Below are 25,624 nucleotides of genomic sequence, written 5' to 3'. Positions count from 1 at the left end.
CGTCATCATGTCCGTTCGATGGGAATCACCAGGAATTGGCCGCCGGCGGCGTTCCGACGATAGTGAGGATGAGTGCGAGATTTCGATGCTTGCTGAGTCGGCCGCTACGGCAACGAGCGACGATGGTGATCATTCCCGATCCCGGAACGGTAGTCTTAGTGGGTCTCGTTCTAAACAGGGAGAGGATGCTCATCGGGACACTTCCGGTGGTCGGTGTCCAGTGGCAAGGGTGGATGTTGATTTGAGTGACGAGGATGAATCAACGATGGAGCACCAGAACGACACCGTTGAGATAATGGTGTTGGACGAAGCGAGTGAACGATTGTTGGGGAAATGGAACGGAAACGCCAAAGGTAAGTGTTTCCAAAATTCGTCATTATGATTCTATATTGTAGCAAGATTTTCCCGATCGTTGAGAAAGACGTCAGTATAATATACAAGCTTTCTGGAGTGTCCAACCGCCAATGAGTCGTTTGTGAGATGGGTAAAAATACTAACTGTCTGCAATTTACCTGATGCAAGTATACAATCCACGATAGCACATTGAATAACTCGCACCATTAAGAATGACATGGCGTGAGACCGTTTCCCACCGAGCGGCTTATTTCGCATTCTAGCGGTGTAGTTTAATTTGAAAAACAAAATCACCACACGCACACCTTCAGCAACCCCTCTAACATAGGGACTAGAGCGCGACCGAACCATCGCACCAGAGCACCCTCAATTGGTGCTAATAGAAAAGGGAGTAGCGCTGAGTAGAGTTTCGCTTCATGTGGCTCAAATCGCATCGCATCCTTCGGTAGTGTCGCAAACAAGATAAAACACAAAATCTTATCCACTTTTCCTATTGAGAAGCAGCAGCAGGTCGTGTATATGGGCGTGTTTTGCTCCTTGGCGGCATGTTGGCTTTATTTACTACACGCCAAACGTGCGCAGTGGGCAAGCCTTGTCGGTGTGACCCAAGCCCCATCGCCTGGCGAACAATTCGCCATTCGCGCTGACGGATGCAAATTATGAATAAATTGCGTTGATTAGTTTCCTGTGTTTTTAGATTCAGACCCGGTGGATGGGTGGATGGTGAAGCAAAGAAAGCAGAGAGGGGCATAGGTTCGTTTTGATTCTGCAGCGGGGAAACTAGAGTCATGTACCGTACTGAGGACGTCTCAATGGGCATAATCGCTGAGCTATGAGAGTATCTATGTTTTCTTTAAAGAATGACGTGCAGTGAAACTTTTAATTAAATATCTATAGCGTTTGCGTTGAATTTGTTCTAGTCTTGATGAAGAGAAGATTTTCTACAATTGTATAGATTTTTTCTTGAGCATTACTACCTGGAAATGTATCCAAACGTATGCATTAAAAAAGCGACAAAAATGTTCCGATTTATCAAGCGCTTACGCCTTCACTTGGGGGTCGGTCCACCATTAGTGGTCAACGTGTACTAGATGACTACATACTGTCGAAATTTGAGAGCTTTATCACTTTGTTCGGGCCCTTCAATTCGGGCCCGAGAAAAAGTCGGCCGTTGTGTCACATTTGCTGTCGGCCGGAAACGATCGGGCAAACATCTATCAAATGCTGGCGTTTCTGGAGAAGGAAAAGATTATAGAGCGGAAGCCCGAACCAGAATTTTAAGCCCCTGGAACATTCAACAGGTGCTTCGGATCACAATCCATGAAAAGGACGTTACATCCCGTGTTATTTTCTCCAGAAATGGCATTAACTTATATCGCTTAAGGTACAAGGGGCTTCCCAATAGCCACATGCATTTAAAAGTACCAAAAGGATGCAAAAAGGTGTTATTATCTACTCGAAGCGAGCGAGCCTTTGAGGGATCTCAAGAAGCGAACCTAAGTGAGTCCCCTTACCGTCCGATCGCAATTTTTTAGATCAAATTGAAGACGAAAATCTAATATAAGACGACTCTTTAACAGACGAAAAGGTCAACAAATTATGGATTGACGCTTATGGCTAAAGTGCCGGATAAAGAGCGCTAGACAGCGAGGCAAAGATTGAATATTATTTTTTAAATTGAAGATTTTTTTTTTTTATTCATAAGGGACGACCAGGCCGTATTGCTTACAATAAACTTAAAATTAGTATACTCTTTTCCTCTTTGCTGGGAGAAATTCCCTTCTCCGAGCTGTGAAAGGGCACCATATCCCGGGTGTGCTCGGTTGTTCCGTTGCGTATGTTCCGTCATCCAAAGCCAAAGTCGTGTTCCTAACGAGGGTCTTATCGTGTGAGGGTACCTTATCCCGGGGTATGTCAGGCGTATCCATGCTCGTGGTCCAGATGGTAGCGGGGGTCTTGATCATTTTCCATTTCGAAGGTTCCTTGATTGTGTCCGACCATGAAGTCTCGTTACTGTCCTTCTTCATCCCGTCACTGGTTTGTCCGTCCATAGCATAGGAAGATTTAATTATTGATACCGTCATATTCACATAAAATAAATAAAGATTTATTTAAGAAAACAATGCCAAAACGTCGCTTTTATAATACATATGTTTATCTTCTTCTTTTTCTTCTTGGCGTAACGACCTCTAAGGTCATGCCGGCCATCGAAATGGCTTTCTAGACTGCCGATACCACGTAGTTGGTTAGTCAGACCTCACAACGGGGGGACGGTCCGGATGGGATTTGTACCTCGGTCCTGCCGTTTGAAGACCGGCGCCGCTGTCGCTTACACCACCCGGGCCGCCCCTATGTTATATGTTACTAAACATATACATATGTTTATAACACTTCTAAATTTTGTTGAATGGTATTCTAGCAGCTAAATATGTAGTACTGACACCCAGACACTATTTCTGTTACAAGTTTTAATCAGATTCAACACATCTTTTTCTATCAGCTCATTGTTTGCTCTAGTTGGTAATAATAACATGACATTTAATAGCAATTTACATAGAATTACTGATCACAACAATTAACATATGTGAAGACATGCTACCAAAACTAGTAACATCGAATCGTGGGATTGGTCAAAGGTAGATGAAACGTTTTAGACGTGCTATTTGTCGTCAAAAAATCTTGTTGTGGAATTGTACCAAACTGGTGATGTGGAATCATAAAATAAAATATGTAAGTGACAGCAGAAGTATATTTAAACAACTGTTGAATTGAACTGAAGAACTGAAGAACTGAATTCTGAAGGGAATTGTACTTGGTATTTTGAATAATTATTTGTCTAAATATAGAGATATAGCCTTAAACAAAAACTGACTAACCAGCTGGTTGGGGAAAATTTTAGATGCACAATATAGGATATAAAAAGAAAAGTAAAAGTGAATTGTTAAACTATCATTGATCACGATTGTAATGGACACGAACATAATTAAAAAAGTAAACAAATAGCTCTTCAATCAAATAAAACCGAACCATCATTATGTATATTCAAATCAAATATTCTTGCCGTTACATTACTCGCTATGCAACGTACTGCATTTCCCCACCTGGTGCAACATTCGGTTTGGCGGGATTTCTGCCAGTTGTATCGTGCTCAACGAACCCACCTGTTCTCTTTGACTTCTCTCACACACTGCACACATTCTGTTTGTTTATTTTTTCCCTGTAAACCAGCCGTACCCGCCATAGTGAAGCGGTTTGTATCATAAAATAATAAAGAAAAAGTCAAACAAGGTCAGTTTTGTAGGATATTTACTTTAAACCGTACATCTCACGTTACACCATCGCAAAAGGAAAATGTAGCAAAACAACGGCCACAACATCCTACCAGTACACACATGTCGGTTACGAGATTACGAGAACCACCTGCTACCTCGTTTTGACAGATGATTTGACGATGATACAGTACCGGGTTCGGGGATGCTAGGTTCTCTCACGCTCTCCGTAGTAGCTCACACCGTGCAGTAAAGATACTAGCGAAGCGAGATGCTAGTCTTTCTTACTACTCGTGCAGCATCTCTCGTCGACCGTTGGCGCCATCACTAATAACGTCTCTCGCGGTACATCTGAACCCCGAACTCTACCGTGTGACACAGTACGACTTTATTTTTACGCTCTCGTCGCGAACGACTGTTCGGGAAAATCCGATCAGTCTAGCACAATCAGAAGAGTGGTGCTAAATTCCAGCAGCGTCTGTACGCGCTTTTCAGTCGCGGTTCGGATTTCGGCCCCTGCTGGCCGCTGGTCGTTTGTTACGTGTTTGAGAAACGGTCCGCCAAGTACCCGCCATACCCGTACGGGGGTATCGGCACCTGATCTCGTGTACAGCGTACGGCGTGTTTGCGATTCCGCAACATTAAACGGTGAGCGGATTGTAATGTTATGTGCAGCCACGCGCACTAGTCACACGCACGCAACCAGATCATTCGGTTCAACGGTGTAATTTTATATTTTAAATGTACGAGGTCGCTACGACGTCGGTCTGTAACGTTCCATAGCGAGCGGAAGTTGGTACCGTTTTTTTTTTCTGGGGACAGCGTACGAAAGCGTGTTCCCCCCGTGTTCCCGAACATTTGCAACTGCTTCGCATCAGTTTAATTTCCCACCGTAGCTCCGTGTGTAACAAACCGAATTTCCGCCGTCTGATGCATTGGCGCAGTCTAGCTGCTGTGATTGTGTGTGTGTATGTGGTGTGATCTTCACAAAACAACGTGCCTCCGTTAAATGGTAAAGGGAATGGTGATTGGTTGCGAGAGAACACCGCTACTCATCGGTAGTAATGCTGCCAAAGTTCAAAAGTTAGACAACGTTGGGTGGAAAACGCTGCACGTCCTAGTTTGACTGAAACGTGTTTGTAAGCAGCAAGACCGGGGGAACCGGTTCCCGTGCGGGTTGTAGCGAAAAACGATTGCAAAACGGTGCAGGTGGTCGTGGTGAGTTTGTAAGTTGCTAGGGGTTTGGACTATGGACCCCAGGTTGATCGTGTGGATTAATTGATTAGTGTTTGGCAAGCACAACTTCTTTGACGCTGTAATATCATTGGAGAAGCTCATGAACTTTAGATAGAATTGCTGTCTACGTTCAGTGTTTTATAGCCACTTTGCTATAAAGATGTTAAACTGAAGCTAAATGTATCCTTAATGTCTCGATGCCTGGCAAAGCGATCCGTTTGCTGCTTATTCTTCCAGCATATCTCTTTGTTTTTCTTTGTGTGCGTGTGTATATGGATACGTAAGTGTGTTGCAATAAAAGTGTTCCACTAGCTCAACCAAAGCTCTGCATTCAAAGCCACATCGCAAACACACACACACACACACACTCTGGAGCAGAAACGAGAGTGTTTTCTGAAGAAAAAGGTAACATTTGCAATAATTTACCGATGTAAAATAGATATTTTTCCGAACTCGACCACCGAAAAACCAGTACATGTGCACAAAGCAACACGAATAAATGTTTAAATTTGCATTAATCGCGGACGGTCGAGGTCGGGCCGAGGATCCTTTCTGCCGAAGTGTGTGTGTGTGTGTGTATTTACTCACCCTCGATATCTTAGGAAAGCATCCATTTCTTTTCCCGATTGCGATTGCGATTTGATTTACATTAATATTCAGGTGAGGATTTTCAGCTCTTCCGTTTTTCGTTGATGCATCTCTTGATACGAATGTTCTTCATTTTGTCCGGGCCAGCACATGTGCCCCATGAGACGGCCGCAGATTTTGTTCGAACGTATATTTTATGTTCAGTGAATAAATTTCGATGCCATGGTAAAGAACAGGGAAAGTTTTATTTTGTTTTATGTTGGATAATTTTAACTCTTCTTTCTTCATTTTGAAAAAAAAGATATCCTCCTTGTATAAATTTCCATTTTACGTTGTAAAATTGAAACAAGGTAAAAATGTGTCGTAATAGTTAAACAAAATGCTTGTGCTAGACTGCCGTCAGTTATCTTACATTATCCCATTATTGACGGTCCTGAGAAGCAACAAACAAAAGAGGAAAAAAGCAACAAATCGCTTCCGGCAGCTTATACGCAGATAAGGACATCTTATTACTCTATCCCGTTAATCCTGTTTTTACTACTCCGCTTCTCCGCTTTTCGGAGCATCAAAGCAACAGCTATGCATCACAAATATGCATCACTTCCTGTTGTTGCAAAACGGCCAACCATAAAGATAACATGAAGCGTACATTCGCATTCCTACAAACACACACCACACCATCCGGGCAGCTGGGCAGCCAATGAAGAGAATAAGAGAAATATGCGGCATTCTCTTCACACACACACACACACACCACACACAGCAAAAGGGACATTTAGCATTTGCACAACTTTTCCCACCCTCCGTTCGGTGTAAGGTTTTCGGACAAAATTGTGTAACACAGGAGGAAAACGGCCTGCCTCGTACAGTCTTTACATGTGGTGGCTTCAAACAAAACTTTGAAGGACTACAGCCGGCGGCAGCACCATGGACCATGGTTCATGTTGCCTGTCTATCTGCGTACCGTAAGCTGTTTTCTATTTCACTGCTTTATTTCGAAACAATTCCACCGATGCCAATTCCACCTAGGGTAAGTGTGTGTGTGTGTCTCCACGTTTTCGGAACACGCTTCTTACATCGTTACTAGAACCGATCCGTAGCTCAGTGAACCGGTAAAATCTATTCGCCCACCTAACCTGTCACAATCGACAAACAGACGGGTGCATTCAGTCAAGCATTATCGAATGTGCTCTATTCGGCTGCTTTTCCCACCCAGATAAGCAGTTCAAGAGGAAAATTTGTAAGACACTCCTGTTCTAGCGCGAGATTTGCATCTTAAAACGCTTCAGCTTGAGAAGCTGTATTGCAGCTGTTTGTTTTTCCATCGATTTCCACACGGCTGAGCAGGAAAGCCGCTCACGGATTTGCAGTAAAATGAATGCAAGCTGATTCAAACGGTAGTGGATGCAATAGTTGCATTCGAGCTTGGTTTGGTTTGGTGATAATCCTTTCCGGTTTGTTTGCAATAGAAGATGAGCTCAAAATCCACTTTCCGGCCAGTTGTTCCATATTATTCACTGTCCTGTGGTTCTTTCCGTGCTTGTAGTTCTTCCTAACGACGTTACGCCCTTTAAGAGCAGTCTTATCTCACCAAGAGTTGTGTCAGTTCCGAGAAATGTTCTTATTAAATGTATTTGGATTTTGCGTTCACTATTACCTTTTGTGCTCAGAAGACAGAAGTTTCGCTGTGGTTACCATCTACCAGGCGCCTCCATTGCGAATGGATACTGAATCAACAACTATCAACTTACACCTGGAGTTTTTCCTTTGGTGGATGTAAATTATGTTCCCATGAATTTTGTTTTTCAATGACACCGTGGAATCCTGCTTTCGAATGGCATTCACCAGTGCGTCTGCTAGCAGAAAGAACCTTGTTGCTCCGTGTAAGGTTCATCGGCACAGTGTGGGGTGTGCCGATTGCTGTGGTTGTCTTCATTGCGAAACGAATATCTATTTCACCCAGGCACCGAACCAGAGAATGATTTATCTGTCAGCATGGCAGCCAGCCAGTCAGCCTTTCCAATTGAGAATGTTTCACTCTGCTTCCTTTCGTCTCCATTTTACCTCGGTGCGGGGGAAAGCAATGAAGAAGGATTGACGTTCCGTGGATTGGAAGATTTGCAAGTGGAACATGGAGGCCTGGCGAGTGCTGGGCTGGTTTTGGGGAAAGCGCAATCAATGTTGATTTCTTTAGAAATTTTAATGCTTTGAATTCATCTAGAAATGGTTGATTTCGAGCTCTTCATTTTGTGTGAAATTAAATCATCAGCTGAACGTACCTTTCGTTTTTTGGATAATTTTTTTGTATAACCAATTGAAGTAACTGCAAGACTTGATTATTCAATGCAAATAATTTTGCACGTCGTCTAATAAAATTCAGCTCAGCTCGTCTAAAAAAATTCGAACCACTTGTCAACATAATGAGCTTAGCTTTATTGAAACATCTCAACAGATGATCCACCATGCGAGTGATGAAGAATAAACTCAATCTTACGCTGCTGGCACAGAATTTTCATTAAATGTACGTTATATTACGAGTAACGTTTGCCGAGTAATTTGCCTGCTGTTACCCTCAAGTACGTCCCGCTTAAGAAACTTGTATTCGCTAGCCAGCTCAAACGAGACCAATCGTTAGCAGATTGATCTACTGTTGCGTCCACGAAATGAGAATTTGATGAAGATAACGCCAGCGTGTGCTCCCACCAACCGGATGTGTTGGTGCTCAGAGCTTCCACAGTACATTCTTCCTGCCAGTACTCCCCCCAGGAACCCAGGCAAACACTGCTTTTTACAACATCATTATATACAGGCAAAATGAAGCTATTGGCCGTGATGCGATTCTTCCGTCGTGCTGAAATTTGGAGGCTCGTCTCGTTTGGATAGAAAGTGTCATCTGGCACGGTCTGTCGTTTGCTAGCACGCGCTTGTGTTCTCGACGCGTGAGTTTACCCACAAAAAAGCTCCCACCCAAGGTCACGCAACGGAACGTTACCACACATGATGCCGCGCACGAGCACGTGTATGGGGCGCAAAAAGGAGGGAAGGATTATTATCTCTTTCGGCATCAGAAAACCAAATAAACCACAGAAAAAAAGGTACAATGTACCTTACACCAATATCCAGGAACAACATGCCGCAGAAGCTTAAGAATTTCCTTCAATACTTTGCGTCGATATCGATTCAATTGGATTGTGGGGCGATTGGAATCAGTTCATCTGTGTTCATCGATGAATCCAGGCGAGTGGTATTTTCGGTGAGGTTATGGATGCTCTTAAGCACCCGAACGATGTATCTACTTTGAATCGACAGGCGGTTATCTTCCAGTTATTTCCTCCCAACTCGCAGGAAGGTAGAAAGATGCGCTGTAAGTGAGTGTGCTGACGGTAGAAGCGATAAAGCGATATGAACAGCACGAAAAACAATATTCCAAGATTTACGTGATGATTGCTCGGCGTGCTGGAAAAGGTCTTCTTGAGTGAAAAAAAAAATCATAATCGACCGTGAACATTATCAGTTAAAAGGATCATACTGAGCCCAACCATTTGCGTGCAGTTTGGAGTCGTTTTTGTAGCTTAGCTTAAATTTTAACTTGAAGGCTTTTTGCCTAGAAGTAAAAGATTTCGTTTCGGGGAGTTAAATTTTATCCGCTTAACCTTAGTAAAACTCTATTATTGAAAATTACTCATAACCCTTCATTTAATTTAAATGAATGTATAATGCTAAAAATCAAACAACATTGTGCTTGGGGACTGGCTGTTAAATTCTGTAACTAACACTGTGTGCACGTGTACCCATTCGTTATAAAGTCATTTTTCATCCTGAGCACACGATCACACCGCTCGAGCCAGCTGCAATCACAAAATGGGATGAATAATAGCTTGAGCTTTAAATTAAATTCTAAGCATTGTACCAACATTGCACTTACCCTTCGTGAGCTTAATCATACTCATTACAATACAGTCCACTTCCTTGCCCAACACGTACCAAACAGGTTTTACGTCTCTTGCCGACGTAGTAGAGTAGATCAGGTCAATTACTGTCGTACGATGATAGTTCTCAAGCAAGCCTCCTTAGCTAGAATGTTTGCGACGCGTTAGGTTGTATTTGAGCCCAAAAAGAACTACAAAATTTCGCTATTTTGGTCAACTGTGAGCTGAATGCTTACCAAAGGTTGAGGTGTTTGAACTAAAGGTTTGAAGAGTTGATTTAAGTGCCCTACACGCACGAACGATGGCTTATCGGAAGCGTTGTGTTAAAAATACAATAACCAAAACACAACCAGCGCCACCACTGGACTTGGCAAGTCTATCGCTCAGAGCAACAACTGACACTGAGGTAGATGTTGATACGGCCGATCGTAAGCGAGGAAGAATACAAAGTGGAAATTATGTTGCCGAAATTTGCTTCATAATGATGCGACTAAACGGTTGTTTATGCCGTGTTATCAGCTTGCTCAATTACCATAAACATGAGCCTCATTTGCTCGCAGGGTCAGACACTATTTTGGCTAGCAGGGAGCGTTAAAAAGAGATTTAAATAAAAACAATTGGAATATACTACTAAAGGAGGCCTATCCGCTGGTAGGGTGACGGTGGTGTCGGGTTTCACACGGCTCGATTGGGATTCAATGCCCATTCGGACCGTTTTCCCGTGGTAAGGACTGGCGTGTATAACAGAAATAATTACACCAGTGGACAGTTCTGCAAGCTGCACTTATCGATTTACTATGTATTACCCTATCACGTATTTCTGTACCGTTTTGTTTACACAACCTTTTATAAATTCAATAGCTTTCATCAACAATAAATATTAATTTCGAATATACTACTCCTTCGCCCTCTCATAAGCAATGAAAACACTTTTTTCAAAACTCTAAAAGAAGGATTTAAATTTTATTCAGAAAACTTTTATTCCTCCCTGTTGCCAATCTCGACTCACTATATGCCTGTCAATCTCGTTACAGTACGGAATCTTTTACCCTGTACAGCAGCAGCAGGGTCCATTGTGACAAACGGACAACGGTTGAGCAAACGCTCATGAATAATCTATACACAAAAATACCTTTTTTCCCTTCAATTTCCATAATCATTTCCAACCGTACGAACGTCAACACGGCGGGTGAGAAGGATTTCAGGCCCACTTGAGAATGCATTTACCATTAAAAAAAAAAAGAAGCGTAGAAGGTCATTCGTCTTCGAGTACTTTAAACACGCGCTCGGAAAAAATCTTCGCGGCCACAATTCTCGGGTGTAATAATATTCGCAACACTTGAAAACATCTATCACTATGCAAATTTCATTTACCAGACAGTTTAAGCGGGAGGGAGGGTGTCTGTGGTTGCTCTACCTTACCGACTAACGTTGTCCAGATCTTTTGGTTTTGAAGTTTTGGATTTTGGGTTTTTCTTTTTCTGTGTCGTGCTGAGCAACTCAACTCCAAGCGATCAAAATAAGAGGCATAATTGTAAGCGTGTCCAGATACAAATACACAAAAAATAAATCCACAACTCGAGCTCAATTGTGGTTACGGTACAAGGAAGACACGCTTCGGCCAACTGACGGACATTTGCTGTCAATAGAGAAACTTCATAACTTCGGGGAAAAATATTTCCTTAGTTTTTCATTGTCCTTGAAAATATCCTCTAGATCGGGACAGAAAGAAGGACAGTAATGATTCCCTGCTTTAGCCAACCCTTCTTGACGTCTATTTCGGTTGTGTTTAGCAGGAAAACAGGTGCTCCGAGCTGGTTTAATACAGAACCGTTGGTTTGGAGTTGATTAAAAAGTTTTTCCTCGATTTTTTTACCTTTAATGTACGGATCATGAAAGGAAAATATTGTGCATGAAATATCTGTTGAAGTTACTGACCGCACAGTCAGGAGTGCTAGTCAATAATGGAAGTAATCGCAAAAAAATGGAAAATAAAAGAAGGGGAGCTTTTTCAATTTTTCAACCCAACATGAAACGATGCTTATGGAAATTAAAGATTTCCCATGATTCTTGTTTGGCTTTATTTAAATAATTGAAAGGGAAAAAATGCAGCTAATACTGTCGACTTGATGTATAAAAAGTGTCTGAAATACTATTTTCTCTTTGATAGGGAGAAAACATGAGCTGCTTATCGTTTGATAGCGATTATCCAATATGTTTACCCAGTGCTTAATACCTTTAAATCTCTGTTTAGACCAGGTTTCGTAGAATCAGACAAATCTGATCAACAAACTCACCTACCAACGACTAGATACTAGGACGAGGACCGTTTGATTCCTCCCTCTTGCTTACTTCACGGTACTTTCGTATCCCTTTTTCTCGTGCTCGATTTAGCAAAATGTAATTCGATTGTCGCGACTGCGACTGACCAGCGGGACATCCCTTGTCAAGCGCTCGAGCTACCATGCGTCTCCATCGAGTTTCTATTGCAGCGAAAGCGTGTGCGTTCAGCCACCTAGCAGCCAGCTAAGACCGTTTTTAAAGCAGCTTAGGTACGAAAACATACACCCGTGCTGGGTAGCAGATTCTATTTTCGATGTTAACACACAATTTTATTACTCCATTTCGACCCGTTTCGGTTCGGTAGGATGATCATTCATTCTCATTTCCTTCCCGTTTTAAAGTGTTTCGTTGTCTCGTTCGTGTACATCGCCATACGATTGATCCCTGGAACAGAGCCTTCCACCGTCACCGATGTGGGATGTGGGGAATTTCAGCTAGAAATTGGAAATGAGAAAGGATTGCATGGATCAACAGCCGTCCGTCAGCTTGGTTTACTCAGCACACCAGGGCATATTTCTCCCATTGCTCTTGCTTTTATCGTACCAACGTGTTTGTTTAAGCCTATCCAAGGTCATTTGCTATTGACTTTTATTGTGCAGTATTATTTTAACGTTTGCTTTACCCCTTTAATGTCGCTCAATAAAGTAGTATTGCTTTCCAGTTGCCTTGCGCTGCCGTCTTGCAGTTTTGAGCATAGGAAAGGCATATACGCTGTCGAAATGGACCACTTTCATCCATGCACGTTTCAGGTGAAAGTCGACTAACTGGACACACAAGCGTGTATGTGTGTCGGGGAGAGCATACGTGCAGCCAGCAGTAGAAGGTCAGGCAGCCAAGCACCATAAACGAACAACATCCGGTCTTCTCGGCCATGCCGTGTGTTCATGCTTATAATGTCACTCTTTACCCTGGAACGCGCTGGCACCGATGCGATGCTGGGGAGCGAGCTAAACATTTCTGACCCAAGCGATGGGTGCGATGAGCCAATCAATCAATCAATCGTCCGACAAGTCCATCGACTTCGTGTATGGTCAAGTACAGTGCAACACAAAGGATGTGCCTTAGAACGTCATCAGGCGAAGTGAAGGTCCCCGAAGGATGTTGCAAAGCAATGCTGTCCCCCTCTAGTCTCATTTGCTTTGCTCCTACCTCACGCCTCCATTTTTATCCTGATGACTGAACACGGAAATAACTGACCTTTCGCAAAGCGGGCAGAATCATGCAAGTGGACGACTCTGTGGACGATTAGTGCTTGGTGGTGAACTTACGAGGAAAGGATGATGTTTTCCACCGGGATGAAGTCAACCGAGAGCAAAACTGTTGCTTTCCGAAAGTGGCTATAGCATCAAGCCATGCTGGCGTTGGTTTTCCTATTTCCTTCGCAGATTGAGCTTTTCTCGAGTTAGAAAGGTCAATGCGAGTGTTATTTCTGCTTTAAATTGATTCCAACCTAACTTATGCGACATATCATTCGAGTAACATTAAATATTAATGACATTTCTCCAGCACACAAAACGGTGCACGGTAGCAACCAATTTCATCAACAAATTACTATTGGGCATTGAATATGGACCGTTTTACTGCACGAAAGCATCCCTTTTTACCGTCGCCCTGACCGTAGGGAATTTTCTTTTTTTTTCTCCCCTTCAAAAGAGGTAATACAGTTTCAAATTTATTGCCAGCTGGAGATGAGCGATACATTCATCAAACTTTCGGTGTCGGTGTCGGTGCTCAACCGCTGTTAGTCAGTTTCGCTTTATTTCGTACTCATAAATCAAACTTCACCACTGGCTTACTTGCGAGCCGTGCTCAAGTTACACCACGGAACCGCTGCGCTCATGGGCAAAATGAAGCTTCGTTGGAAATGTCGGGTTACACCCGCGGGTTGATGCTACATTGGCCCTTGTAAGATTTAAGCTGAGCGAGCGTGATAGTCCAGTAAATTTAATTTAGCTTGCAACAGATGATATTGCATCGGGACGTGTATTGAAACTTTAGCGATCATTGCAAGCACAGCTCGTCTCTTAATTGTTTGATTTGATTGAAAGTATGTTTAGCTAATTCTTGCTCTTTATCTTTGGCATTAGAATCTTGAAAGAGCTTGGTGAGGTCTCGTTTTTGGTGTACTTAACTTCATTCACCCTTAGCTAGACAGTCACGCAGAGTCCTGCACTTCTTCTGCTTGGCTTAACGACCTTTTAAGGTCACGCCGGCCATCTAATGGCTTGGTATCTAATGACCACGTAGTTTGATAGTCGGTGCTCGCTGCGGAGGAGAACCATTCCTGGATGGAATTTTAACACCCGTCGGGCTGTGTAAAGAGCGACGCCGTTGTTGTTTACGCCGGGCTGCTTCACAAAAATATTTTGCTATAGAATAGAGATGTTCCAACAGAGGTTTTCATCATCCATGGATGTGTAAGCTTATTTATTATAATAGTTTTTAAAGCATTTTAATGCAACACCGAAAACCAATTTTTTGTGAAAAAAATTCGATTGAAATTTCTCTCCTGACTACACTGAAATGTTTTAAATTCTACTCTTTGCTGTTCGGTACTCCGATTGAAAACGTAGCGTGAGCTGAAATTAGAAAGTGAAAAGATGGTACAGTGTTGTGTTTGGCAAACGGCAAACCCTCCCAAAATGGCATTAAAAAGATAAACTAGCAGCTGGTTGAATTCCTGAAACCCGCCCTTTCACACGGTTCTAGAGCGAAACACCGTGCCGTGAGTATCGTTGGGCAAATCGGGCAAAGTTAGAGCCAAAAAAAAAAGCAAACTTTCTCACGATGCAAATTTGTGGACGGACAAAATTTCTGACAACGGCATGAAGGGAGCTTTAGGGAAGCCAAAATGAAGACAAACTCTTCAGGTCGTGAAGTCACGTACCGAAACCAATGATGGTGAGATGGTCCACACCAGACGCTAATGTTGCCACTTGTGCTTTTCGGGCTTTCGGGTAACATTTGGTGGTGCTCCGAAATGGCGTGTGCCGTACGTTTGGGAATGATTAAGATTGCCACAAAAAAAAAATATTGTACGCTTTTTTTCAATTTCGGTTTTTAGTTTATTTCTTCCTCTTTTTAGTTCGTCTTGTAACTTTTTGATAACCGTTATGTGTGTGTATATGTATAAATTTTCCACAACCGAACATAGATCTCTTCAGATTTTACAATTTCTTACGAAATGGAATCGTTTTGAGTCATGTTTCTCTAGCTTTTTCCCACAAAATCTTCTTGACGATTGTAGGAACTTTTTCGGGCATTCGTTTGTATGTCTGCGGGTGTGGATTTGTGGTGTTAGCTTTTTCATATCACAACTGTTTGATGTTGAGTATCGTTTGTATCGTGCCGGATCGTTTTCGTGGCCCGTAACCAGAAAAACCCAGAGTCACATTTTAATGGGTTTCTAACTAAATTTTACCAAATCGGTTTACCGCGTTTACCGAAACGAACGGAATGCTATTTATTTACATGACTCCACGCGTTGATGGGGGAAGGCCGTGCGGTTGGTGTGCGAACAGAAGCTGGTAGGAAGCTTTATTAAAAATCTACCGCAAAGAAGCACCCTTTCGCGTTTGTAGCAAACTAATCAAAAGGTAGAAAGCTGTTTGGATAAAGCTGTGTGTGATACGACAAGAAAGTCATCTCACTGCCTGTACCACCCAGCAGCTTGACGAACGAGAACAACTCGTTCACTTGCATAAGATTCACAGTACGTTCTTGGCTAGCCGAACCGTGGAGAAATAGGACAGATATACTAGTTTGCAAAACGTCCAGGAATCGTCAACTCGGCGCTGCCGTATTTGCAATTAGGAAAACTTTACACAAAGTTACTTCGTCAACTTCCTAGCCACCATATACCGAATGGGGGAGGGGGGGGGGAGGTCTTTGAGCTTACGTAGCGTAGGGATGGGAGGCTACAAAGCCACAGCCCCCGTTACGGACGATGTGTCACCGTCACTCGGGAGCATCGGGAAGAAAAAGCGTGCTACACACACCGTATCGTTTGATGTGGAGTAAAATGTAATCACAAACCACGAAACCAAAACCATCCCGCGGACAACCCGAACGGCGAACCGGGCAAATTAAAAGTCAACAATCTCAAGCTACCTCCCACTCACCTTTTGCAGCTGGTGGATTGGAAAAGTTCGCTCGCTGAGATTAGATGCTTGCTGTGGGAAATATGGAAAGCGTGATGGAAAGAAATATGTGCCACCTGCTGATGCATGGCTGGTGGTTGGAATGTGAGGAGGTTGACTGCGATTTAAATGCTTGATAGAGGCCTGAGAGAGGCGCCCATCAGGATCAAGGGCAGATAAGGGAGCTAGAGTAAATAACCATTTATTTGGTCTATGATCATCTCATCGGATGCTGTGTGTCAGGTGAGGACAGTGTAAAGGATTAGCTTGAAATCGGTTTTGATTTTTGTGGTTTCTGTGTTAATTGACTTTCTGTTTTCCATTATAATGAGTTTCGGGTTTCAAGCGTAATTCAATTACAATAGCACAGTGTGTGTTACATTCTACGAAGTTGAATGAGCTGATCATGTTAAATGATGGCTTTAATATTTAATATTTTGAATTCGATTCTACGATAAACAGTCTTATGAAATTGATTTTCTTGATTTTTAATTTTATTGAGGCAACTTTTTTTCCTATACTTACCAATCCCCGGTGAGTAAACGTACATCTATTTAATGTGGTCGCAAAATAATCGACAAAAATCGTTCGATGTTTCATGTTCAGTCAAATCGATCGTTTGATATTGAAATCCGCTGTTGGGTGAACTCTTCCTTTCGTAAACCGCTTCTCTTCCGCCTGTGACAGTGACGTCTTCAGGGCATTATGATGTGACACTATATGGTTATTCCATCGTTACCTCGATTTTTCACAGTTATTTTTCACTCCATATGACTAGATCCGTTCGATTCTAGATTCGTAGAAAGATCGTTCGAATCTCACCGGGGTCTGAGGCAAGGAGACGGACTCTCCTGTTTGTTGTTCAACATCGCTCTGGAGGGTGTCATGCGAAGCACGGGTTTCGACATCCGGGGCACGATTTTCACCCAATCTCTTCAATTCCTTGGCTACGCGGATGACATCGACATCATCGGACGGACAACTGCGGCGGTGTGCGAGGCGTACACCCGACTGAAACGCGAGGCCAATAGCATTGGATTGAGGATCAATGATACGGATCATGCCCCACCAAGAAGGTGCTCGTCAGCGACTCGTTCGGCACGAGTCGTAGAGGAGCACAGCGTGCTCGTTGGCTGGTTCAAATGGAGTCTAACCTGTCGGAGATCGGATGCAGCCGTGGATGGAGGACTGCAGCCCTAGTCCGAGTTTCCTGGAAACTAATTGGAGACCTGGCCATGTCGACACGACGTGCTCAAGCTTGAGCAACCCAAAAAGAAGATGAAGAAGAGGATGTGTAGATTCAAGGCAATAATCCATAGGGTCCGCGAAAAATTCGGCCGTTTTGTTACATTTCCTGTCGGCCGGATACGATCGCGCAAACATTTATCAGATTTTGGAATTTCTGTAGAAGGGAAAGTTTATAGAGTGGAGTCCCTGGATCTGGCCATCCGACCATTTGCAGACACTGGAACATTACACAGAAGCTGTGGACCACAATCAATGAAAAGGACGTGATACCCCGCTTTATTTTCTCCAGGAATAGCATTGAGCAACGTGATTTATAGTACAAGGAGATTTTCAATAGTTGCCCCACGTGCATTTAAAAGTGCCTCAAAGATGGCAAAATGATGTTGTTATCCACACGAATCGAGCGCTGGAAAAAGGGAGCGTTTTGAGGAGTCTGGAGTAGTCTTCATAAGTGAGTCCCCAGTAACGTCCGATCGCAAATTTATAAATCATTTTGAAGAGGAAATTCTATCGAAATAATTGCAAAGGCAATGTTTGATGATTTGATTAAATAGGCTACCTTTTGACATAAAAATGGGTAAAAAAATATTTTTTTACACTTATGGCTTAACAACCGGCCAAAGACCGCACGACGACGAGGCAAATATTGGATTTTTTTTGTGTTAAATTGCACATTTACCTTGCACAAAAGGCACAACAGGTTTTATAATGGTTAAGTTATTAGGAAAGAACAGTACAGAGACCCTCACGGAGATATCTTTCATCACTGACACTTTTGCAATAACATCAAAATCAGTTCATCATCTTCAGTATCTTTTTCAACGCTATTTTTATATGATTCATAAAGGTTGTTCAAGAACTAATGCTTTTTTATCCTTGTAATAACTAAATCACTTGTATATCTCTATTTTGCGATCATCCAGATACACAATCATCGCTACATTGTAGCCTTGCCAATCGCTTTACTGCTCAACTAATAAATAATACCCCTTTTCTGTACCAACGAGCACGATCAGCAGCAGGCGAGCAATAAAAACGGATGCATGTGTTCCACTGTTTACATTCCGCTCATTCAACTGCAATCAAATTGCTGTTACGATCGCACTTGAGGCTCATTCAACTCGTTTGGCAGGAATTTACATTTATAAGGCGGCTTCTTAGCTGTGATCATCGCCGATCTCAAAAGCATTAAACCGAAGCGAAGATTAATGATGGGTGTAGTATCGCTGCGAAACCCGTTTCAACGATCAATCGAATGCAACGCATTCGGTCGAAGATGGCCCAAAATGTGTGTCGATGCCAAACGGTGAACACGAGAATGAAGATAAACTACCGGAATGGATTGGTGCTCAAGATGTCACCACCTCTTTATGTTGCCCGCGAGGAACGTGCGTAATGCTGTCCATTCAAGCGTCAACCAAAGCAAAAAGCATAGAGCTTGATGTAATTTCCGTTCCGTCCGGTGTTTTTTTTTATTCTTCGGTGAACGGTGGTGTGATTGGAGAAAGAAAGAAAAAATTAACGAATGATTGTTGTGATTTTGTTTTTTTTTTTAAATCACTTCGCCACTCCATGGAGCTTTTGCTGCTTCAGTTGCAACGTCACACGGCACTTTGATACTTTGATTCATAATTGATCGTTTCCAGTATCAATGGCATTATTAAACCGATTCCGAGTGGTGATCGCTCTTTGATTGATGGATATGTCGTACGTGACTTAATTGAAATATTATTCCACCTTCGGTGTCCGTTAGCGCCATTATTAGCAGGATGGGAAAGGCAACACGGGGCGCTGTGTTTTATGTACGATTTACTGGTTGTTCGCGCGAGAGTTATTTAGATTACATGTGATATGAATTATTAATGTGGTGAATTAAGGTTTCTTTTTGTGTTAGCTCTGTTTTGCAGTGTAAGATTACTGTATTAATCATGAAATGAAGTTCGTTTATTTGGGTTATATTATTACGCTTTTCATAAACAGGCTTATCGAGACGTTTATTTTTCTTTCCTTTTTTCGAGAAATTATGTCTGATATTTGGTAAACAAAATAAAAATGACTAAATATCAAAAAAATATTCTTGAATTCTCCTCATATAAAAACAATACACGAAGCCTTCAAGTACGAAAGAATCAACCACGCAGCTCTATCTTGACCTGCATAACTCCATCTCCGCTGTCACGGATCGCTGTTAGCTCGAGGGCAGAAATGAAGAAGTTCCTCGTACGGGGGCAAGGTGGACCTACGATATAAATTGAATTTTAATCCGGAAAACGTGTAACACGGGGGCACTAAAATTGGGCCAATCGAATCGAATGCAGTTGAAGTTTTTCCTTCGAGAATTACCCCCCGCAACAGAGTAACATCCAAGGGCAAGGTTGTGTTGTGTTGCGTTTTGATTTTGCTAAACGTGGTTCAGAGAGAGAGAGAGAGAGGGGGGGGAAGGACAAATCCATTCGGAAGGGAGTGGAGCTTTTGTTTCACGGGGCGCCTTAATATTGGTCCACTTTACACACCCCGTTAGGCATTCGTGTGTCAGACTCGATAGTGTTAGCACCGATCGCCGAGTACGGCTAAGCGTTTTGTGGTGGTGCTGGTGCGTGAGTGATTAAATTAGCTGCCTTATACTGCATCAGTGGTGTGCGATAGAGCTATCGAAAGTGCAACATCAAAGCAAATTCCAAGCAGGCAAAGGTACCAGTGCAAGGTGTCTTTATATAGCTAGCGAGATTTTACATCCTTCCCCCCGCATTGATGGCAGCGTCTGTGAGATGCATAGGCATGATTACAGCGGACAATCGGCATTTGATGGCGTACCGGCCGAGATCGGGATGAAGTGCGCGTTTGTGCACAATTTATGCACGGGCACGAATTGTGACACACTTGACCCATCACTGGAGCGGCATTGTTTAGTGGCCCCAAAAACGTCTACCTTCCTTTAGAAGCGTTCAATGGGGGATGAAGCTCGTTTTTTGGTTGAGAAAATAAAAACTCAAAACATTTTAAATCCAAATTCAAACAATTTATCGTCATGTTTTTATAGAGAAGTAACTTTTTTCGGTTTTGATGTTTTATTATTTGCAGTGAAGATGTTCAAATCCAAAAACAACACCTCTCCGAATGAACCGTCCCCAGTGCCCGACCATCCCGACCAGGACTGCCCCGGGATGCACATTACGCTGAATCCGTCGTCAAGGGCCACCAGCCCCAGTACCGCGACAGGTGGCAAGCTACCGAATCTAGCTACTGGCCCATCGTCACCCACGCCCTCCACCAACCTGCCCCACAACCTAGCGAGTGCCAAGAGCATCAACAACAACAACAAAAGCAGTAGCAACAGTAAGGCGCACAGCAAACCGAGCGGCAAGGGTGGCGGTAACGGGGACGATGGTGGTGGCATAAAGATGCCTCAGAAAAAGCACAAAAACTCGGACGAGGAGAACGACATCATCGGTGAACTGATTGGAGATTATGGCAAGTGGCAGTTCGTCATGACGTTTTTGCTCTCGCTGTTCCAGGTGCCGAACACGTTCCACATCTATTCGCCTACGTTTCAGGTAAGCTTTTGGATGGAAGGGACCTTTTTTTGATAAACAAACTGGGAGAGGGAGAGAAAGAGAGGGAGAGAGAGTACAAGAGCCCTAAAAAAGCTTAGCATTAGAGTTTTTGTATTAATTAAAAAGAATTGAAGAAACACCACACATTCCCTTCTTTTTTGGCTGAATGACCTACTATACTAGGTCATGTCGGCCATCGAATGATTTTGTAGACTTGCTGATAACACGTAGTTCAGCCCTCACTAGTGGGGAACGGTCGAGATGGGAATTGAACCCCGGTGCTGCCGTGTGAAGATCAAGCGCCGCTGCACATTGCTCCTTTTTAGACCAACGGGTGGACGTTCCTTTTTCAATACAGTTCATGTTGTACATTCTCACAATTGATTTAATGTTGAAGTATGATATACTAATTGTCTAAGTATCGTCATTTAATTCATTTATTTTTAATATGGCTGGAGCAGCAACGTGCAGCATGTTGAATTTTACTTTATTGAATGGATTTTTTTACAGTACGTAATGTAGCATTTGCATTTATTGAATATCATCAAAAAAATCATTACACCTACAGTCTGTTTTGCTGTGTTTTTTATATGCCAAATTTATTTAAAGGCAAGAAATATTTTGTTACATTGATACTGGTACTAAGTATAGAATCCTTTCCTATGATGTGTAATGTTCCTAACAAAATTTAAATGAAGATAGTTTTAACATGAGTGCAAAATGAATGCAATTTAATTTTGCAAGATATTTCCTAAAGTTATACCTTTATCAAGTATTTCGATAATGGACGAAACTGTAAAATATTTTGTGTTTGATTTAATAACTATTTGACTTTCAAACAATCTTCACCCAATGTTCATCTTTGGATCAATGTGCTCTACCGTCTTTACCATTGGACTGCCCTGTTTCATATTCATACAAAAAGCATTAAACTGTGAAACACTTAGTTAAGCTATTACACCAAACGAAAAAATATGAAATTCCAAATTACACCTTCAAATAGCAACATGATTTAATCGCAGCGTTAGCAACCTCAAATCAGGCACGAAGATTTGCGACATGCCAAGAATTCGCCTCACGATAATTAGGCCAATTGAAAGCTCCACCTTCAGGCTTCTCAGTTTTCATGTCGCGTCTTCATACTCCTTCTCTGTCTTTCTCTCTCTCTCTCTCCCTCTGTTCGCACACAAACCAAGAAAAACCATTTCAATATTCATACGGTGTCCCATTTCCGGTTAATGTTGCGCATAATCAATCCGTCCTAGGCAGCAGATAAAAGCTTCTGGTGCCGACGGCCATCACATCTCGCCGATGTCCCAATCGACCGGTGGCGGAACGTGTCGGGTGCGTTGGAAAATTGCAGGATGCTGAATTACGACTGGAATGCGCTAACGAGCGCCCAACTGTCAATGGTAAGTAGCGGAACCGTGGTCGGTCTTTCTTCTTTGGCGCGATATTGTTTCACATTCCCACAAAACACAGCAAACGCACAAGAAAGAAAACATTTTGCCACATTTTAGCTTATTTAACATGCAATGTAATCGCGGTACTATTCCTACTTTCCCGCTTGATTGTAGAGCAATTTTTCGCTCCCGAAGAATCTCACCGATACGGTAGCGTGCAGCGCCTGGGAGTTTGATATACATGACAATCTCGGCAACACCTGGTCCTCGGAGTGGAATCTCGTCTGCGACAAGGAGTACCTCAAGAATGTGGCCGAAATGTTTTTCCTGGCGGGCGTTGCAACCGGTGGCATCACGTCCGGTGTACTGTCCGACAAGTTTGGTCGCAAAATGATGCTGTTCATCTCTGCCGTCCTGCAGTCAATTTTTGGTGAGTTTGAACATAAAGTGATCCCAACCCAACAGCTACTTACGCACTGCTTGCCATCTTTCGTTTCATCCAGGGCTGGCCCTTTACTTTGCCGATTCGTTCGAGTTCTATCTAGTGCTGCGAGCGCTGCTAGGAATCGTGTCCGTGTCGGTAACGTACGCGGGACTTATCCTGGCGATCGAGTACGTCGATGGGAAGTGGCGAACGATCGCCGGGATGTATAACCTGTTCCCGCTGCCCGTCTCCTACATTATGATCTCCGGAATTGCGTACCTAACGCAGGACTATCGAAATTTGCAGTTGTGCATTGGGCTCCCGGGAGTATTTCTGTGCTTATTATGGTAAGTATAAAATTCTTACTTCTTTAAGGCAAAGACTTCTTTCTTGACTTGACGTCCTGCTAGACCATGCCAACCTTCAAATGGCTTAGGAGTAGTGTTGTGAAATGAGCAGTACTGAGCCTCACTCACTCGCCTCATTAAAAAGAGTGAGCACTCTGCTCATTCATCGTGAACTGAGGTACCTCTTTTTTACTGTTTGAATGTACGTGGAATACCATTTCAGCTCGTGAGGAAAGAGGTAGCTCATTGAGGTATCTCTTTTTTGCTGTTCGAATATGTGTTTGACACCATCTCAGCTCGTGAGGAAAGAGGTACCTCTTTTCTCGCCTCACTTGAGTGAGCATTTGCTCCTTCTCAGCTCATTAGATTGAGGTAGTTATTCACAACACTACTTAGGAGACTTATTGATAATAGTTAGCTAAATAGTGAGTCAAATTTACTTCAAATTCATCATAGATCCGTCTCGTTATGATACGGTCAATTTAAATAACGGATGAAAGACAAAATATTCTCCTCTATGCACATCCCAATTTAGTAACTCGTTCATGCCGCTAGCAATAAATTAAACTACACACGAACCGTTTCACCTGTCAAACCCAGCGAACCATTTCACAGACCATTGGTGGTCGATGAAGTACATGAAGCGCATGTCGCTGCAACTTGTTGCCTACACGTTTGTCCATAAGTTTTCCTTCCGTATCAGGTTTCAACATGAAAGTATCGTTGAAGTAGTAGACTGTTCGCCCACACCGACATTCAAGTTTGTGAAAACGTTCTTAAATAATCGCTTAAAATAGTTTCGCCCTGAGCGAGGACCAGTGAAACGTATCATGTGGCATGTGGCATGTGGCGATGTACATTTCCAAGCAGGAAAGAACAAAACACACCCATTCAAACTGTCTGCTCTGTGTCAGAACGATGCTAATTAAGCTCGAAAATCATCACCAGAAGATAATGAGATGCCAAACTAATCAGCAATTCAATCGTTTGCTTTATTTTATTACTTTTTGTCAAACAAATCCTTCATCTGCTGCCAGCTGCCTGTTCGTGTTGCGAATAATTCACTGTCTTTTTGTTAAGCTAGACGGCGTGGACCTTGTAAAATTTGCAAAACAGCTCCAACCGAGCGAGCGAAGGAATAACAAACAACAAGCTAAAACTGGTGTAGCGTGGAAAATGGTACCGACCTTCGGATGCTTCCATGTTTACATCAATTTCACTTACGATACACGGTTGACATTTGCTGCGAGGAGGTTACACCGAACTCCCATTTCACCTGCCATCCCAGGTAATGCGAAGCCGAAAGTGTTGGAAAATGTTGCTCCCACTGCAAATTAGCAATTAGTGGTCGAGCTCGGTAAAGCATCCTTCCGAACCGACGTTAGACGTGACCGTTGACCAAGCCTCGGGGATGGATGTGGTTTTTGACATCGGAATGTGTTACTATGTGCTTGTGCTTTAAATGTTGTTTTATGAACAACCTTACGGAGTCCTCAAATCGTTCTTGTCGAGTGTTGAGCGTCACACTGTAGCAATGTCTCTAAATTTTAGGTTTGTCCTGCCAGAATCACCACGCTGGCTGCTGTGCAAAGGTCGTATTACCGAGGTGAAGGAAGTCATCCGGAAGGCGGCAGCGTTCAACAAGCGCCCGTTGCCCGACAATTTGGACAAACTGCTGAAACCACCGGTGGACGAGGAGGAAACGGCGGCCGGTGTGTGTGAGCTGTTCCGGTCGAAGTATCTGCGTCTGGTGACATTTTGCTTCCTGTGCATTTGGTTCACGATGAATCTCGTCTACTACGGTTTGGTGTTGAACATGAACAGCTTCGGTGGCAACATTTATCTCAACTCGGTATGTTATTTAATTTTGGTGTTTTGTGTTAGTAGGTTTGAGACATTTTTTCTCACTCACATAAAAGCAAGATTTTATGTTGTACCACATTATGTGCAACTCGTTGTAAAGTGTTACACATAAACTGCTATAAAAATCCACCGTGTGCGCCTGTTGGCATGCAATCCGCACGACACTGTTCGAATGTGCTCATCGAAATGACGTCACTACAATGCTTTGTTACTAACATCCTCAGGCACTTGCCGGTTTGGTGGAAATTCCAGCGATCGCACTGGCGATGTACATCATCAATCGTACCGGCAAGAAGTGGCTCTTCTGTGCGACCTTCTTCGCCGCCGCACTTGCCTGCCTGTGCGCCGCAATCGTCGAAGGAAAGCCGGAGCTTTTGGCGATGAAAATCACGTTCGTGATGATCGGTAAGTGTACTGTTCTGCGTGATGGTTGGAGAAAAAAACAGTAATATCCTTTACTGGAAATATCTGCTCTTTCAGGTAAATTTACCATCAGTGCCGGAAACACCATCATGCCGGTGTACACGGCCGAACTATATCCGACCGCAATACGAAACGTTGGTGTCGGTGCCTGCAACTTGGCAGCCGGTTTTGCCCTCATCCTTACGCCGTATCTGTCGATGCTGGTAAGCCAGGAAGCGTTTTGAACTTTCCACATAAACTTATCCAAACTTAACCTTTGCATTTCACTCTTTGTAGACAAAAATTGAGGATCATCTGCTTATGACGCTGCTGACGGCATGGTGTATTTTTGGCGCAATTGTGATTATTTTCCTGCCGGAAGCAATGCAACATCACGAGCACGAGGAGCACGATGAGGACAAGTGAGTGATTGGTTTTGTAGTATTCAAAAAAGCAAGGATTAAAGGAAACTTTCTTCACTCGATCTACAGGGAAATCGATACACAGACAGCTGCTTAAAGCGGG

General features: G+C 43.0%; 1 protein-coding gene across 1 annotated transcript; it reads left to right on the top strand.

Moving 5' to 3' along the window:
• On the top strand, positions 1-25,624 carry LOC126557197 (organic cation transporter protein). Its single transcript, XM_050212882.1, has 10 exons — positions 1-353; positions 20,188-20,660; positions 21,926-22,072; positions 22,238-22,493; positions 22,567-22,834; positions 24,386-24,686; positions 24,922-25,102; positions 25,178-25,323; positions 25,397-25,521; positions 25,591-25,624. The coding sequence occupies exons 1-10, from the start codon at positions 8-10 to the stop codon at positions 25,616-25,618; spliced, it is 2,271 nt and encodes a 756-aa protein (XP_050068839.1). The 5' UTR covers positions 1-7; the 3' UTR covers positions 25,619-25,624.

Source organism: Anopheles maculipalpis, chromosome 2RL (genome assembly GCF_943734695.1).
Source record: "Anopheles maculipalpis chromosome 2RL, idAnoMacuDA_375_x, whole genome shotgun sequence".
NCBI lineage: Eukaryota > Metazoa > Arthropoda > Insecta > Diptera > Culicidae > Anopheles > Anopheles maculipalpis.
This window is presented reverse-complemented; position numbering and strand designations above follow the sequence as displayed.